Genomic DNA, 18,268 nt, shown 5'->3' on the forward strand with positions numbered 1-18,268 from the left:
TTCAACTTATTGAGAGTTGGGGGCACTCAGCATATTGCAGGATCAAGCCCTTGTGCACTAGAAGCCCCCACCTTTTACCTCTTCTGCTGTTGTGGGAGGGGCAATGTTTGAGGGGGCATGTAAGTGGGAGATACATTTTGGGCTGCAAGACTGTCTGAAATGTCAACCAGGGAAGAATCTCCTCCTCTTATTTAAGGTAGGAGAGTGGGGAATATTTTGAGCTGGGTGGAGTTAAGGCTTCATTCCTGGGAAGTGCCTCACATAGAACAGGAGGTAGCCTCCCTGTTTGGGCAAGCTGAGGGAGATAGGAAGGTGAGTTGAGGATGCAGTAAGCCCCAGGAAAGATCTTGTTTGACCTATAGTATAAAGGTTAACTTGGATGCCCAGGTGCCTTGTACTTTTAAGCATCAGATTCTGAAACTCTTAATCTCATTGAATAGTCAACTCAGTGGGGCTACTAGTAAGGTGCTTCTAGATGAGAGTAAAGGCATCAGAATCTAGTCCTAAATGATCAGAGAATGTAGCAAAGCTAATTTCTTGTCTACTAAGATCAGCTTCCAAACAGCTTTAATTAGATCCATTTAATTTTCTATATTTGCCTGATATTTCCCCATTGTCTTTGGTCCCTTTCTGGAAGATTAGTGTGTATAATTTTTTTAATAATTCTGACATACTTTATTCATTTCAGGTAGTATTTCTAGTAATTTTGCTGTGTGGTCTTAAATTATCTCCTCTCCTTCCCTCTAGCCTGCCAGATCCAGAAATTATCCCAATTATTGCCCTCCTATATTTCTGAAGCATTGTGTCTCCAGACCTCTGTTTCCAGTTTTGTAACCATAGCATCAAACTAATTTTTATGGATTTTAATAAGTTCGGTCCCTCTGAATATTCAAATTTAGGAGTTTCAAACTCCAGCTGTTTAATATTTTTCCTTTTAATTTATCAAATGCATTTTTAATTGTTTTCCTAGTATTAGAAGAATAAAGCCATAAATAAATGCCCTAAGGCAGTCCCTGGCTGAAAGGGAGGAGCTTCTAAAACTACTGTTAATGAGAAGTTCTCTTAAAAATTTTGCCTAGTAATAAAGTTCTTAAAGGCCATATTGGGAAGTAACCTGTTGTAAATCTATCACTCAGACAGTACTTTTTATTAAGCACTGAGCAGGTAAATTGTATATTAATCATGACATATTCTGGCTTAATTTAACATGGAATTTTTTCCTCCCCTTTAAATATTTAGTTTTGAAAGATGCTGGAGACCAAAATCCTTCAATTAGCTAGAGAATAGGTACAACATGAGCAGCTGTATTACAAGTTTGCCCACACTGCTCAGTGCTTTACCTCTGACCTGGGAGGAGTTAATGGGTTCATTCCTGTAAGCTCCTGAGCACCCTCAACACTCACTGAAATTGAGTTGGCTGAATGCTTTGCAGGATTGGTCCCTGTGTACCCATTCAGTTCTTAGCCTCTGTGAAGAGGTTGCACAAGAATGCCAATTAGTGCTGGCTGTGATTGTTTTGTGCCATGGACACCTGTTCCTGTGACTTGGATTAAGATGGCCAAATCATTTTTATGTTTCTGTTGTTAAACATAGCACTAAGGGATAAAGCATTGTCTACTCAGCAGAAAAAGAAACAAAGGTAAAGAAGTCATAAGAGCAAAACCATTTCCCCACATTTTAATCTGGCACCATATATGCCTGAGTATTGTGGGTGATTAAGGAGCTACATATAAATGGAGGATGATTTATAAATTTATATATCTAAGGAATACTTCAGGTCTCTGCAGATTTTATATATTGGGGACACTGATTAACTGCCAATGACATGGCACCATTAAAATACCTTAACTTGGCTGCTAACATATATAGTTTTCTTATAGTAACATGGCCTAATGCATGTTCTCATGGGAAACTATCCAAGATGCCATCCTAAAGAACACATAGTTAAATGTGTGACTTCAAAGAACGGGAAAGGAAGCTTCATTAGATTATTTTTAAAGAGTAGTTTTAAAACCATAGAAACTGCATACACAGTAGACAATGTTGACTGGGTACCATCCAAATTAGCTGGTGAAATTATGTGTATATCTTGCTGCTTCTATTACATTTGTTTTGCTCCTTCGCAAATAGAATTCTTGCTCCCCACTGTCTTATCCTATAAAGAGGATTATGAGTCCCAAGTTAATTCTTTATTTACAGAATATGCAAGAGAGTAGATAGGAATAAGCAGAAGAAATAGAGATGTACTGAGAGATGCAACCTGTCTTGGTCAATCTTTACTAAAAAAAATTGTATGTTTAGTATTGATTGTAATGTTTGTACTGAGGAGTATGCTGGTTATCAAAATTAATACAGGAGCTTTACTATGTGTAACAGTTTAGTGATTACAACACACTAGATCAGCTAAAATCCACTTCATGTAGGGACAAATTCCCTGCGTGAGACTTACCTGTACTTCTCAGACATGAAATGTTTTAGCTAAAAAAGTTCATCTGTCAGAGGTAGTCTCCTCAAGCTGTCACTCCTTAAACTAAAGAAAATGATATGAGCTGGATTTTAAAAGGCCACCTGACTTTACATCTCCAGCTTAAAGGGAGTTTGTACATAATTTTACTTCACTTTTCATTGATCTGTTCGGACTAAACTCCATATTTAACCTCATCTGCACAGAAGCAATCATATATTTTTTAAAATGTAAATTCAAAATTTTAAGGAAGACAAAATGCTCCTGGCAAGCTGAGAATCTGTCAAGGTACAGACAGAGAACAGCTGGCAGGCAGCTGCATTCACTCCCTCACAGCCAAATTCTTGAAGCTCTACACTTAGGCAAAGCACTACAAATAGAATCTACTTCTCCCACCAAGTTTATTTCTTCTAATTCTCAGTCCCACAGAGAGAGAAATGACTAAACCTCCATTGTAAAAGCTGCTGTCAGAAGTTTTGCTCTATAAGGACTATTTCAGCAGTTTTTGGAAGTAATATATGGCATTTTTCTGATTAACAGCCATTTTATAACTAGTGTAATTGGCCACAGATCATGAGAATGTCATAATGTAACAAGAAAACATTCTCATCTGTCATAGCTTAGGCCTGGCTTCCTGGAGGATAGATTAGTTGAGTGGTTTACAGGTTTTCATCACTTTAACTAATGTACTACCTGTAGTGCAGAGAGAGAAATTCTAAACTAATGATCACTTCTGTCTACCAGTTCTTTATAGAGTGCCCATCATCCATCTTTCACTTCTGTATTTCCAGTAGGGATTCTGAACAGGGCAGCTTTGTAAGAATTCTAAGGAGGTTTCATTCTATTAGTTTTAATCTCAGCTTTCACTTTCCATCCCAGAAATGCCAACACATACAGGAGGGATTATGTTAATACCAGTAACATCATTATTTTGATGTAAAAGTAGGGGGGTGGGGGTGGGAAATCTGCTCACTGATCTTACTGCTGAATCTGCATTCAGGGCACAAATTTTAACTGATTTCTGCAGGGCAGGTGGAATTTGACACTATATTTTATTATGTTCAGAATCCATGCAATGAAATGTTGTTTCATGCCTCTACAAAGCAATTTTACTATAAATCATTAAAGAATCCTAATGAAAAAACATCTGTTTCAGTGGGGTTGCATGAGTGTAGATGAGAAACTAGTTTGTGAATTTATAAATGTCCCTTTCCACTTGAAATTTGTCTTGCAAATACTTTACACTATTTGCACTTTCACTTCTGTGAATTTTGATAGGAGTGAAACTTTGGTTGAAGTGTATTTTAAAACATCCCCTAAATATAATTTATATTGTAATATGCTTTTTCAGGGCCAAGTGATATGCTTATATATGCATATAGAATTCACTCATATCTGAGCTAAACTCTGTACTCACTTTTTACTTTGAGCACAAGATGTCTTGCACTGTGAAGCAGTGTCCATAATAAATGACTGTTCCAATATAGTTGTGTAACCTCTTCAGATAGCCATAGATTCCAAGGCCAGAAAGGACCATTCTAAGCTACTCTGACCTCCCGTGTAACATGGACTAGAGAACCTCCCCCAAATCATTCCCAGAGCAGATCTTTCAGAAAAACATCCAATCTTGAGTTCAAAATTATCAGAGATGGAGAATCCGCCATGACCCTGTGTAAGCTGTTACAGTGGTTAACTACTCTCATAATTAAAAATGTACGCCTTATTTCCAGTCTGAATTAGTATAGCTTCAACTTCCAACCATTGGATCACGGAATGCCAATATGATGCTACACTGAAGAGCCCATTGTTCTCCATATAGGTTCTTAGACTGCAATCAAGTCACCCCTTAACCTTCTCTTTGTTAAGCTAAATAGATTGAGCTCTTTGAGCATCACTATAAGGCATGTTTTCTAATCCTTTAATCAGTTTATGGCTCTTTTCTCCACTTTGTCAACATCCTTCTTGAATTGTGGACACCAGAACTGGACACAATGTTCCAGCAGAGGTCGCTCCAGTACCAAATCTAGAAGTAAAATAACGTCTCCTAGATTCCCCTGTTTATGCATCTAAGGATCTCATTAGCTCTTTTGGCCACAGCATAGCACTGAGTGCTCTTGTTCAGCTGATTATCCACCATGATACCCAAATATTTTTCAGAGCCTTCCCAGGATAGAGTCCTCCATTGTATCTGTATATCTGTGTTCCTTGTTCCTAGATGTTTACATTTGGCCATATTAAAAAAAAAAAGACGGTTACTCACCTTTGTAACTGTTGTTCTTTGAGATGTGTTGCTCATATCCATTCCAGTTAGGTGTGCGTGAGCCGCGTGCACGTTCGTCAGAGATTTTTACCCTAGCAACAATCGGTGGGCCGGCAGGGCGCCCCCTGGAGTGGCGCCACTATGGCACCTGATATATACCCCTGCCAGCCCATCTGCTCCTCAGTTCCTTCTTGCCGGCTACTCTGACAGTAGGGAAGGAGGGCAGGTGTGGAATGGATATGAGCAACACATCTCGAAGAACAACAGTTACAAAGGTGAGTAACCGTCTTTTCTTCTTTGAGTGCTTGCTCATATCCATTCCAGTTAGGTGATTCCCAAGTCTTACCTAGGCGGTGGGGTCGGAGCGAGACGTTGCGGAATGTAAGACTGCTGAGCCGAAGGCGGCATCATCTCTGGACTGCTGGACCAATGCGTAGTGTGATGGAAAGGTGTGGATGGAAGACCAGGTGGCCGCGTAGCAGATTTCGTGTATGGGAACATGGGCCAAGAACGCGGCAGATGAGGCTTGAGCCCGAGTAGAGTGGGCGGTGAGATGGTCTGTCGGAACGTGAGCCAAGTCATAGCATGCCCGAATACAGGATGTCACCCAAGATGCAATCCGTTGGGAAGAGATTGCCATGCCCTTCATACGTTCTGCCACCACTACAAATAGCTGAGGTGAACGCCAGAAGGGATTCGTCCTCTCGATGTAAAAGGCGAGAGCCCTGCGGACATCCAGGGAATGCAGCTGCTGTTCCCGTCGTGATGAGTGCGGCTTTGGAAAAAAGACTGGCAGGAAGATATCCTGACTAACGTGAAAGGCAGAGATGACCTTAGGGAGGAACGCCGGGTGTGGTCGCAGCTGCACCTTGCCCTTATGGAACACCGTATACGGAGGATCCACAGTCAGTGCTCGAAGTTCTGAGACTCGTCTAGCCGAGATGACAGCGACTAGGAATGCTGTCTTCCAGGACAGGTACAGCAGCGAGCATGTGGCCAAAGGCTCAAAGGGGGGCTTCATGAGCCTGGTTAAGACAAGGTTCAGGTCCCAGGTAGGGGTTGGGCATTTGACCTGGGGGTAGAGTCGCTCCAATCCCTTGAGGAATCTGGAAACTATAGAGTGGGAAAAAACGGAACTGCCAGCCTCCCCAGGATGGAAGGTGGAAATAGCTGCAAGATGCACTCTTAGAGAAGAGATCGCTAAACCTTGCTCTTTGAGAGACCATAAATAGTCCAAGATAGTGGGGACTAATACAGATTGCGGAGAAAGGTCCTGCTGGGCGCACCAGTGACAGAAGTGCTTCCATTTAGCGAGGTATGTTGATCGCGTGGAGGGCTTTCTGCTTCCCAGCAGCACCTGTTGCACTGTGGCGGAACAACGCAACTCCAATTGGCTCAACCAGCCAACAGCCATGCTGTCAGATGAAGGGACTGCAGGTCCGAGTGGTGCAGCCTGCCGAAGTCCTGCGTGATCAGGTCCGGGCAGAGTGGCAGGGGAATCGGGTCTGATAGAGACAGGTCGAGCAGCATGGCGTACCAATGCTGCCTTGGCCAAGCCGGAGCGATCAACATAAGACGGGCTTTGTCCCTGCGGAGCTTGAGTAGAACTCGGTGGACGAGAGGAAATGGTGGGAAGGCATAACAGAGGTGACCTGTCCACGGAATGAGGAACGCGTCTGACAGGGAGCCCAGGAAGTGACCTTATAGGGAGCAGAACACCTGGCATTTCCTGTTCACTCTGGAGGCAAACAGGTCTATGTGGGGAAAGCCCCACCTCCGGAAAACTGAATGGAGAATGTCCGGACAGATGGACCACTCGTGGAACAGGAAGGACCTGCTCAGACGATCTGCGAGCGGGTTCTGGACTTCTGGGAGGAAGGAGGCTACTAGGTCTATGGAGTGGGCTATGCAGTAGTCCCACAGTTGGATCGCTTCCTGACACAAGGGGGAGGACCGTGTCCCTCCCTGCATGTTTATGCAATACATAGCCGTTGTGTTGTCTGTGAATACTGCAACACAACGGCCCTGTAGATGGCACTGGAACGCTTGGCATGCCAGCCGGACCGCTCTCAGCTCTCGGACATTGATGTGTAGCGTCAACTCCTGGGACGACCAAAGGCCTTGGGTGCGCAGGTGCCCTAGGTGAGCACCCCAGCCCAGGGAGGACGCGTCCATCGTTAGGGATGTGGAGGGCTGGGTAGGATGGAACGGCAGACCTGCACACACCTGGGATGACGTTCGCCACCAGTCGAGGGAGCTGAGAATGCTTGGCGGAACTGTCAGAATGATGTCTATGGCGTCTCTGCCCGGCCGATAGACGGAGGTGAGCCAGATTTGGAGAGGACGCATTCGCAGCCTGGCGTGCTTTGTGACGAATGTGCATGCAGCCATGTGATCGAGGAGACCAAGGTAAGTGCGAGCAGAGGTTGTTGGAAAACTCTGAAGACCTTGGACAAGGGAGGCTATGGCCTGAAACCGGTGTGGGGGGTAAACTGGCCGTTGCAAAGTTGGAGTCCAACATTGCCCAGATAAACTCTATCCTCTGCGTAGGCACCAGAGTGGACTTGTCTAAACTGATGATCAGGCCTAGATGCATAAACAGGTCCTTGATAATGGTCACATGGCTGATGACTTGTGCCTTGGAGGCCCCTCGGATAAGCCAGTCGTCGAGGTAAGGGAAGACGTGTATTTGACGACGGCGTAGGGAAGCAGCGACGACTGCCATACACTTTGTGAAGACACGAAGGGCCGAGGAGAGGCCAAAGGGGAGGACAGTAAATTGGTAGTGTCAATGATTTACCACAAAGCGCAGGTACTGCCTGTGCGGGGGATTAACTGCAACGTGGAAATATGCATCCTGCATGTCAAGAGCGGCGTACCAATCTCCGGGATCCAGGGAAAGAATGATGGTTCCCAGGGATACCATGCGGAACTTGAAATTTTTGATGAATTTGTTCAGTCCTTGTTGGTCTAGGATAGGCTGCCGGCCCACCGAGTGTTGCTAGGGTAAAAATCTCTGAACATGCACGCGGCGCACGCACACCTAACTGGAATGGATATGAGCAAGCACTCGAAGAAGAACATATTGTTTGCTTGCACCCAGCTTGCTAAGGGATCCAGATCACTTTGTATCAGTGATCTGTCCTCTTCATTATTTACCACTCCCCCCAATTTTTGTGTCATCTGCAAACTTTATCAGTGATGATTTTAAGTTTTCTTCCAAGTCATTAATAAAAATGTTAAACAGCATAGGGTCAAGTACCAATCCCTGTGGGACCCAGTAGAAACACACCCATTCGATCATGACTCCCCATTTGCAATTTTATTTTAAGACTTATCAGATAACCAGCTTTTAATCCATTTAATGTGTACCATGCTAATTTAAGATTGTTCTAGTTTTTTACCAAAAGGTTGTACGGCACTAAGTCAAACACCTTACAAAAGTCTTGATATATTACATCAACACTATTACTTTTATTAAGCAAATTTCTAATCTCATCAAAAAAGGTATCAAGTTAGTCTGACAGGATCTATTTTCCATAAACCCATAGCATTAATTTTATTCATAGAATCCCATATCATAATAGTCATAACATATCAATCATTGTTATGGACCGTGTTCCACTGTTTGTGGCACTGCGTATTCAAAATAAATGTGGTCATCAAAGTGGATGGGGAGGAGATAGAGCCAGATCTCTAATGTCCCATATACACAGGTCTTTGAAACAGGCTAACAGTGCATGATGGAGTAAGCTGTATCCCAGAAAGGGGTTTACTGCTTGAATGCCTGTGAGTTTAGAGAGATAGGCATCCTTCCTCCCTCACCTGACTACTTCCTGCTCCCCACTCTCCAGCGGCTTGGTGGATCTGCACCACATGTTACTATGGACTGCTCTCAAATTTCATAATATATAATAATGAACTATATCTTTACTAAATCTTGCAGTCAAGACACACAATAGAATTTTATGGAATGGGCAACCAAAATGTACATCCAGCTTTACAAGCTATCAGTGCTACAAATGTTCATATCTCTTGCACTTTTAGACTGTAATAAAATGTTGTTAATTCCCAAAGAGAATGATAGTAAAACATAATAAATGATCTCTTCAAACCTAACAGCTACTTACTGCATGTTAAATATGTTCTGTTGGTTGAATTCCTAGGGCTGCCAAAATATGTCTAAGTGCAAAAAGCAAAAAAGACACACTAAGTTCTACCTCCTCTGGGTTTGATCCCTTAGACCTTATGCTTCTGTGCTACAACTTGCATGAGGTCAGTGGGAGTTGTGCAGGAAAAGGACCAAAGGACTGGACCCAACGTTTTCTGAACAAAAGTTGTTTACGTTCTAACAAAAACAATTTATAACTAATGTTGGCACTACGGATGGCTTTAGGCACCATCAAGGAAATAACCAGCTATGACCCGATTCCAGAATCTTATTGTTGGTGATTTTCTAGTGATGATGCATAAAGCAAAGAAATCATCTTGATTGTCAGATACTATGATGAGCTTGCAATTTGTAAGCAAGAAAAATCATGTCAGTTTCTCTGTTTACAGGGTGCAGTCATGTTTTATTTCCTTGCAGGCCCTATATCTGGTTCTTCTCACAGGCTTCCAAGGACTATAACATTCCTGTTTTCATGGTTATTTCCAGGTGTCCCTAGATTGCTATGATAATTTCAGCCAGTTAATCATGACATAGTCGGATCAAGCTTATTACTCAAAATTCAAGAGATGCCATGATCATTGCACATAGCTTTTTTCCAGAAGATCCAGGATAACATTTCAAACTATAACAAAGGAATCCATGTCAAAGTTACTGGATCTTAATTTGAAATAAGCCACAAAGTTACCACCTGGACTTGATATCATATCTCATAATCCTAAACTAAACTTGGTTAGTACTTGGATAGAAGGCCTTCAAAGGCTGATTCAGGAGGTGGCACTCTTCTTTCCAAGTTTTTATTAAACCATTGACCCAAAATGCTATAGTTCTGGAGGTGTTTTTCTTTGGCTGACATAAAAACAGAAGTCAAGACTACTTATGATCATTAAAGACGCCTAGCATTTTCCACAAGCGCAGAGGTGGGAAAAGACGGTTACTTACCTTTGTAACTGTTGTTCTTCGAGATGTGTTGCTCATATCCATTCCAATTAGGTGTGCGTGCGCCGCGTGCACGTTCGTCAGAAGATTTTTACCCTAGCAACACCCGGCAGGTCGGCTGGGCGTCCCCTGGCGTGGCGCCGCTATGGCACCGAATATATACCCCTGCTGACCCATCCGCTCCTCAGTTCCTTCTTGCCGGCTACTTTCTTCTTCGAGTGCTTGCTCATATCCATTCCAATAAGGTGAATCCCAAGCCTTACCTAGGCGGTGGGGTCGGAGTGAGAAACTGCAGAATGCAAAACTGCTAAGCCAAAGGCTTCATTATCTCTGGATTGTTGCCCCAGGGCATAATGGGAAGTAAAGGTGTATACCGAAGACCATGTAGCTGCTCGACATATCTCCTGAATAGGTACTCGAGCTGACGAGGCCTGGGCCCTGATAGAATGTGCGGTAATATGACCCGGAGAGGCATGAGCTAGATCGTAGCAAGTCCGGATGCACGCTGTTACCCAGGACGAAATCCTCTGAGAAGAGACGGGCTGGCCTTTCATCCCCTCCTCCACTGCAACAAAGAGTTGGGGCGTTTTGCGGAAGGGCCTCGTACGGTTAATATAGAAGATGAGCACCCTATGGACGTCGAGCGAATATAACTGCTGCTCCCTACGAGATGTATGTGGTTTGGGGAAGAAGACCGGGAGGAATATGTCCTGGTGGAGATGAAAGGCTGAGACTACTTTAGGGAGGAATGCTGGATGTGGGCGTAGCTGCACCTTGTCCTTGTGGAACACCGTGTATGGTGGGTCCACCACAAGAGCCCGAAGCTCAGAGACTCTCTTAGCCGATGTAATGGCTACAAGGAAGACTGTTTTCCATGATAAATATAGGAGTGAGCAGGTTGCCAATGGCTCGAAGGGGGAGGGGGGACGTAAGTCTCGTCAGAACTAAATTGAGGTCCCAGGAAGGGGCGGGGCGTCGTACCAGGGGATATAGACATTCCAGGCCTTTGAGGAACCTTGAGACCATAGGGTGGGAGAAGATGGAGTAAGCACTTTCTCCGAGGTGGAAAGTAGAAATTGCCTCCAAGTGCACTCGCAAAGTTGAGATAGCGAGGCCTTGTTGTTTAAGATACCAGAGGTAGTCCAAAATAGTGGGGACGGGTACCTCCATAGGTGCGACATTCCGCGTTTGACACCAGCAAGAAAACCGTTTCCACTTGGCTAAGTAAGGACCGAGTAGAAGGTTTCGTGCTACCCAGGAGTATCTCTTGCACCGGGGCAGAGCAGCATAATTCCGATTGGGTTAACCATGCAGGATCCACGCCGTTAGATGGAGGGATTGCAGGTCTGTGTGGAGAAACCTGCCGTGGTTCTGCGTTATCAGATCCTGATGAAGGGGCAGGGGGATCGGGTTGGCTATTGAGCGGTCCAGCAACGTGGTGTACTAGTGTTGTCGGACCCAAGCAGGGGCGATCAGGATCAGTCGAGCCCTGTCCCTGCGAAGCTTTACGAGAACCCTGTGTACCATTGGGAAGGGTGGAAAGGCGTAAAGCAGGTGGTTCGCCCAAGAGATTAGGAAGGCATCCGATACTGAGCCCGGGGCGAGACCCTGGAAGGAGCAGAACCTCTGACACTTCCTGTTGTTGCGGGAAGCGAAGAGGTCTATGTGGGGAAAGCCCCACTTCTGGAAGATGGAATGTAGAATTTCCGGGCAAAGCAACCACTCGTGGGAGAGAGAGGATCTGCTGAGATGGTCTGCCAGAATGTTCCGGACCCCTGGGAGGAAGGACGCTACAAGGTCTATAGAGTGGGCTATACAAAATTCCCACTGTTGGATCGCCTCCTGACAAAGGGGGGAGGATCGAATCCCTCCCTGCTTGTTTATGTAGTGCATTGCTGTTGTGTTGTCCGTGAGTACTAGAACACATCGGCTCTGCAGATGATGTTGGAATGTCTCGCAGGCGAGTTGGACTGCTCTCAGCTCCCAGACGTTTATGTGCAATGCTCGCTCTTGAGATGACCAAAGGCCTTGTGTGCGACGATGGCCTAGGTGTGCCCCCCAGCCGAGAGACGACGCGTCCGTCGTTAGCGATACTGAGGGCTGTCTCGGTTGGAACGGCATTCCTGCACACACCAGGGAAGGTGTTAGCCACCAGTTGAGGGAGCCTAAGATGCTCTGAGGAACAGTGACGACCATGTCTATAGCGTCCCTGCCTGGGCGGTAAACTGAGGCGAGCCAGGTTTGAAGAGGACGCAGGCGTAGTTTGGCGTGCTTGGTTACAAAAGTGCACACGGCCATGTGACTGAGAAGGCTGAGGCAGGTGCAGGCCTAGGTCATTGGAAAAGTTTGAAGGCTTTCTATGACCGAAACTAGTGTCCGAAACCAGGGTAGCGGAAGGCAGGCTGTTGCGAGTTTGGAGTCTAGAATGGCCCCAATAAATTCTATTCTTTGAGCGGGTACTAGAGTAAACTTTACTAGATTGATCATCAGGCCCAACCGCTAGAATAGGTCCGTGATTATGGCAACATGCCTGGTGACTTGGGCCTCGGAGATGCCGCGAATAAGCCAGTCGTCTAGGTAAGGAAAGATGTGTATTTGCTGATGACGGAGGAAGGCGGCCACTACAGCCATGCACTTTGTAAACACGTGCGGGGTGGTGGAGAGGCCAAATGGAAGGACCGCAAATTGAAAATGTTGATGGTGCACCATAAACCGTAGGTACCATCTGTGCGGAGGGTAAATGGCAATGTGAAAGTATGCATCCTTCATGTCGAGAGCAGCGTACCAGTCTCCAGGATCCAAGGATGGGATGATGGTCCCCATGGACACCATGCAGAACTTCAACTTCTTCAGAAAGACATTGAGACTGCACAGGTCCAGGATGGGTCGGAGACCTCCTTTTGCCTTGAGGATTAGGAGATATTGGGAGTAAAATCCCTTGCCCCTGAACTCCTCCGGCACCTCCTCTATAGCTCCGATGGAGAGGAGCGTACGAACCTCTTGCCAGAGGAATTGCTCGTGAGAGGGGTCCCTGAAGAGGAACGGGGAGGGAAGGTGGGTAGGAAGGGGGCAAAATAAATTGGAGGTGGTATCCAAATTCCACCGTGCGTAGGACCCAACGATCTGAGGTTAATTGGGCCCACGCAGGGAGGAAGGAGGAAAGGCGGTTGGAAAACTGAAGGGGATCCTGGGGAAGGACTGGTGCTCTGCTCTCGGGCACACCTTCAAAAGTTCGGTTTTGGTCCCACTGATGGTTTGGCGGGAGACCGTTATTCTGGCCCCCTTGGGAACCCGACTGCCGTCTGCGGTTCCCGCGACCACGCCTCCTGCTAAAGTCTTGTCGTGGCCTGGGTGAGGAGTAAGGGCGCTGAGGCTGGGTACGGAAAGACCTCCGTTGGGTTTGCGGAGTATGCATCCCGAGGGAACGCATGATGATGTGATTGTCTTTGAGACTCTGGAGTCTAGGGTCCATTTTCTGAGAGAAAAGGCCCTGTCCATCAAATGGAAAGTCCTGAATAGTGTGTTGCAGTTCAGGAGGTAGACCTGAGACCTGCAACCACGATATTCTCCTCATTGTAATTCCCGAGGCCACGGTTCTGGCCGCCGAATCAGCAGCGTCGAGTGAGGCCTGTAGGGAAGTTCGTGCCACTTTCTTCCCTTCCTCCAGAAGTGCCTGGAATTCCGGGCGGGAGTCCTGTGGGACCAGTTCAGCGAACTTACTCACCAATTGCCAGGTATTATAATTATGCCTGCTGAGCAGGGCCTGTTGGTTAGCCACCCGCAGTTGGAGGCCTCAGGTGGAGCAGACTTTACGCCCCAATAGATCCATCCTTCTAGCCTCCCGCGATTTTGGGGCAGGGGCTTGTTGGTCATGGCGCTCTCGCTCATTCACAGATTGAACGACCAGAGAGCATGGAGGAGGATGGGTATATAAGTATTTGTACCCTTTAGAGGGTACCATGTATTTCCTTTCCATGCCTCTGGCGGTGGGAGGGATAGATGCCGGAGATTGCCAAATGGTGTCCGCTTTGGCTTGGATGGAACGGATGAATGGCAGAACCACGCGAGTTGGGGCATCCACTGACAGTATGTCTATGACCGGGTCTTCCACCTCTGGGACCTCCTCCACTTGGAGGTTGATATTTAAGGCGACTCGCCGGAGAAGGTCCTAGTGGGCTCAGAGGTCGATCGGGGGTGGGCCCGATGACAAAGTACCAGTAACTGCCTCGTCTGGTGAAGAAGTGGATGACAGACCCGGCATGGTTGGCTCATTTAGTGACTCCTGTTCTGGAGGAGCATCAGGGTCCGGGAACACCTGAGGGTCCAGCGCCAGAGCCAATTCGTCCGAACCCGCTGGAGGAGGGCGGCTAATGGTGGCCTCTGGTGCACGATGTTCCGACAGGGCGGAACGAGATGGAACCGTGGGTTCGCCTTGGGCCTGGTGATATGCGCAAGGCATCCAGAAGGACCACTGAGGCGCTTGTTCTGTGCCCTGAGCCTTCTGGAGGACATGGCTCTGCGATTCTGAATCCCCATATGCGGCGCTATCAGCGTGCGAAGACTCAGATGGGTGCCGTGATGGCCATGGCGGAGCAGAGAGCACGTGAGGAGGAGCCCTGTGCACAGGGTACCGTACTTCGTGCCGCATCGGAGAGCGGTACCGGGAGTCATACCGGTGCCGAGAGGTTGACCGGGACCTGCGACCAGTGCTGTGCCGGGAGGTTAACCGGGATCGTGAAGCTCTATGGTGAGAGCAGCTGCGGCATGAATGGTACCGGGAGCTGGACCACCATCTGGAGTATTGGTCCGGAGAGCGGGATCTTGAGCGATGCTGTGAGTATGACCAGTACCGAGAAGGAGATTGGTACTCGGACTGCGAGCGGCACCTAGATCGGGACAGGCGGCGAGATCGGGAACGCTGGCGAGACTTCGATCTCGAGTGGTGCCTGCCTGCGGTGTCGATGGAAGGTGGCCTGACCAGGACAGGCTTCCCTGTTGATGCAATAACCCACACCGGCGGTGCCGGGGGTTGAGGCAGGGTGGGCTCCGTTAGGGCAATGAGTTCCCTCACCGTCGAAAAGGTCTCTGGCGTGGTGGGAACGATAAGCTCTACCAAGGTGTGTGCCGGGGAGCTGTCATGCACCGGACTCGACGGCTCTTGCATGGCCGGAATCAATGGTGCCGAGATTGCCGGTGCCGCAGCAGTTGTTGGTGCCAGGCGACTCAGTTTCGGCTGATGCTCAGACTGCGGTATAGATATTGGAGCAGCAGGAGTTTTGACCTTTTTGGCACGCCGGGAGAGGGAGCGGTGCCGGGCTGGCTTCTGGGCTGGTGACGGCTGGTGCCGGGGCATCTTGGCGGTGCCGGCGCTCTCCGGTGTCGACGAGGCACTTCTCCCCAGCGAGGACTGTGCGGCACTCGGTGCCGAAGACGGAGGAGTGAGGGCCACCTCCATTAGGAGCTGCTTAAGATGAAAGTCCCGTTCCTTTTTTGTCCGTGGCTTAAACGACTTGCAAATCCGACACTTGTCTGTAAGATGGGATTCCCCCAGGCACTTTAGGCAGGAGTCGTGGGGGTCTCCCTTTGGCATTGGCCGCCAGCAGGCCAAGCACGTTTTGAAGCCCGGTAAACCAGGCATGGGCCTGGGCACCGGGAGAGGAGAAGGGGCTAATCCCCAACCCTCTGAAGTATATACACTAACTACGTTAACAAAAGGTTATTAAAAGTATTAACTACAGCTATAAAACTATATACACAATAAGTATTAGAATGAGTGAATAGCTAGGGAAGTGGAGATCAGCTAAGCTGCGCTCCACTGTTCCAACGACCGACACGGGTGGTAAGAAGGAACTGAGAAGTGGACGAGTCGGCAGGGGTATATGTTCGGTGCAATAGTGGCGCTATGCCAGGGGGCGCCCAGCCGACCTGCCAGGTGTTGCTAGGGTAAAAATCATCTGACGAACATGCACGCTGTGCGTGCACACCTAATTGGAACGGATATGAGCAAGCACTCGAAGAAGAACCTCAGAGTACTGGCCAAATTCAAAGTGGCTAACTGTATTCTGCTTACCAAATATTTCCCCTTCAGTTTCATTCCAATAAGGTCTTCTTCACTTTCTATCCCAAGCTGTTATGGAGAGTTGTTGACAACTATTAAACAGATGTTATATTCTGCTCCATCCACAGATGGCTTTCATTAGCAGGGTCAGTGCAAGGAAGTTTTGCACCCTAGGTGAAACTTCCACCTTGTGCCCCCCCCGCTCCAGCCCTGTGGCAGCCCCCCGCTCCTCCCATTCTGAGGTGCCCCCCCCCCTGGAGCTGTGTGGCACCTCCCCACCCCAGCTCACCTCTGCTCCACCTCCTCCCTGAGCATGCTTCCCCCGCTCTAATTCTCTTCCCAGGCTTGCGGCACCAAACAGCTGATTTGTGCTGCAAGCCTGGGAGATGAGAGAAGTGGAGCAGCGACCACGCGCTCGGGGAGGAACGCTGTAAAAAAAAAAAATTGAGGGGCACTGCTTTTTGGCCCCCTCAAATCTTGGTGCCCTAGGCAACTGCCTAGTTAGCCTTAATGGTGGCACCAGCCCTGTTCATTAGTGTTACAAGAAGTGATTTTGTATACTCTAAGTAGTTTATAAAACAGTTTAGGATTTATCTGGATAAAAAGCTCTGGAAGTAGGCTACTACTGGCTGCAAGATGTACTGGTCAAATAATGACAAATATATTAACCAATAATACATTCAATAATTGATAGGAAAATATTCAAATACATTATATATAAATATGATTTGACCAGCTTTACTATATATTAAGGTAATGCACATATTTTAAGGGCTAGTATTCAACTTTAAGCAAAGCCCTCAGCAAGAAATAATGTATCAGCTGCACCAACTATGGCTGGTCAAAATTTTATGTTGAAAATTCTTTGCAATAGAAAATTGCATTTGATTCAATGAAAATTTTCACTGAAAGTGTCTCATTTCCTCAAAAATGTTTGATTTTTTTCCATTGGAATACTGAAAACTAAACAGCAAAAAAGTTTTTGCTAAAAACTAAAATTCGTTTGGTTTTTGACAATTGTTAACCCCAAATCTGCAGTTTTAGGGCTTAATGTTTATGGTTTTCAGTTATTGAAAAGTGAAACATCATAATTTTTAAATGAAAAGTTGGAATTTTCCTATGAAAATTTTGATAAACATTTTTTTCAGTGGAAAAACCCTCAATTCTCTTCCTAGCTCTAACACCAAGCCATGAGTAGTCCAGGGAAACACTATGACTCAGACATCGCTCTTCGCTGCAAAACCTACATTGCTTCATCCTTACTCCTAGGTGGTGGGGTAGTAATTTATTGCTGGCTTGTAACAGTAGTAAATTACTACCCACCATCTATAATACTGGCTCATCTAATGTAGCCAGTGAATCAGTGATGAAACTAAGGCTCCACCATTACCCACCCCGCCTTATCTGCCCACCAGTATCAGGGAGCAAGTAGCCCTACCGTAGCCAGGTAGCCCATGGTGGCATATATTACTTCATTAAGACTTTGCATGGACCAACAGTCAGAATTTGAAGCTAGTCTTAAATAAATAGTCATAAAGTTACACATTATACTCATTTCATGCTATCAGGATGACCTAGTGGTCTAAGGCTCTGCATTTAGGCCACAGTGTCCCCTGCTGAGCTTTTTTTTTTTTTTTTTTTTTTTTAATTTCCCACTGATGTGTCTTCCTTGCACCAGGAACAGACCAGATCTTAGTAGCTTATCAACATAAACTAATGTCATATATAGTACACATACCTTTAACATCATTTTCTAACTTCTTGGCCTCATTAAGAACCCTGAAGCTTTTCTGAAGTGAGTTCTTGGCACCATCCTTCAGTGATCCTTGAGGACCAGATGCCTGCAGGCCAACAAGCAGTGTCATTTACAGAAAAGTATTTTTAAGCTGATTCAGGGCAAGTTTAAAGTAATAAAAAGTACAGGAGGAAGATCTAGCTGAAGAATCATTGAAATTTTAAGCGGTCTTCAATGTACTCTGAATTATATGCTGTTGCCATTACATTGGTCCTCCAACAGAGAGTAATAAAATACTTTTCACTTATTAATTTACTTTTATTTTTACAAGAAACCAGGGCTTCCTTGGAGTGTCAATGATGAAGTTAATAAAAGAGAGAGAAAGAGAAATTGTTTCTGAATGTAAAAAGAACAGGAGTACTTGTGGCACCTTAGAGACTAACAAATTTATTTCAACATAAGCTTTCGTGGGCTACAGCTCACTTCGTCAGATGTATAGAATGGAACACACAGACAGGAGATATTTATACATACAGAGAACATGAAAAGGTGGAAGTAAGCATACCAACTGAAAGAATCCAATCAATTGAGATGAGCTATCATCAGCAGGAGAAAAAAACCCTTTCAAGTGATAATTGAGATGA

At 46.3% G+C, this 18,268-nt stretch overlaps 1 protein-coding gene across 5 annotated transcripts in view; it reads right to left on the reverse strand.

Moving 5' to 3' along the window:
* Nucleotides 1–18,268, reverse strand: part of LAMA2 (laminin subunit alpha 2) — a 515,739-nt gene that overhangs the window by 69,635 nt on the left and 427,836 nt on the right. For all 5 annotated transcript variants that reach the window (XM_050949373.1, XM_050949372.1, XM_050949374.1 and 2 more), the window contains one exon: nt 17,628–17,730. In XM_050949373.1, coding sequence (XP_050805330.1) covers nt 17,628–17,730 — 103 coding nt within the window. The remainder of the gene's footprint in view (nt 1–17,627; nt 17,731–18,268) is intronic.

This window comes from Gopherus flavomarginatus, chromosome 4 (assembly GCF_025201925.1).
Source record: "Gopherus flavomarginatus isolate rGopFla2 chromosome 4, rGopFla2.mat.asm, whole genome shotgun sequence".
Lineage (NCBI taxonomy): Eukaryota > Metazoa > Chordata > Testudines > Testudinidae > Gopherus > Gopherus flavomarginatus.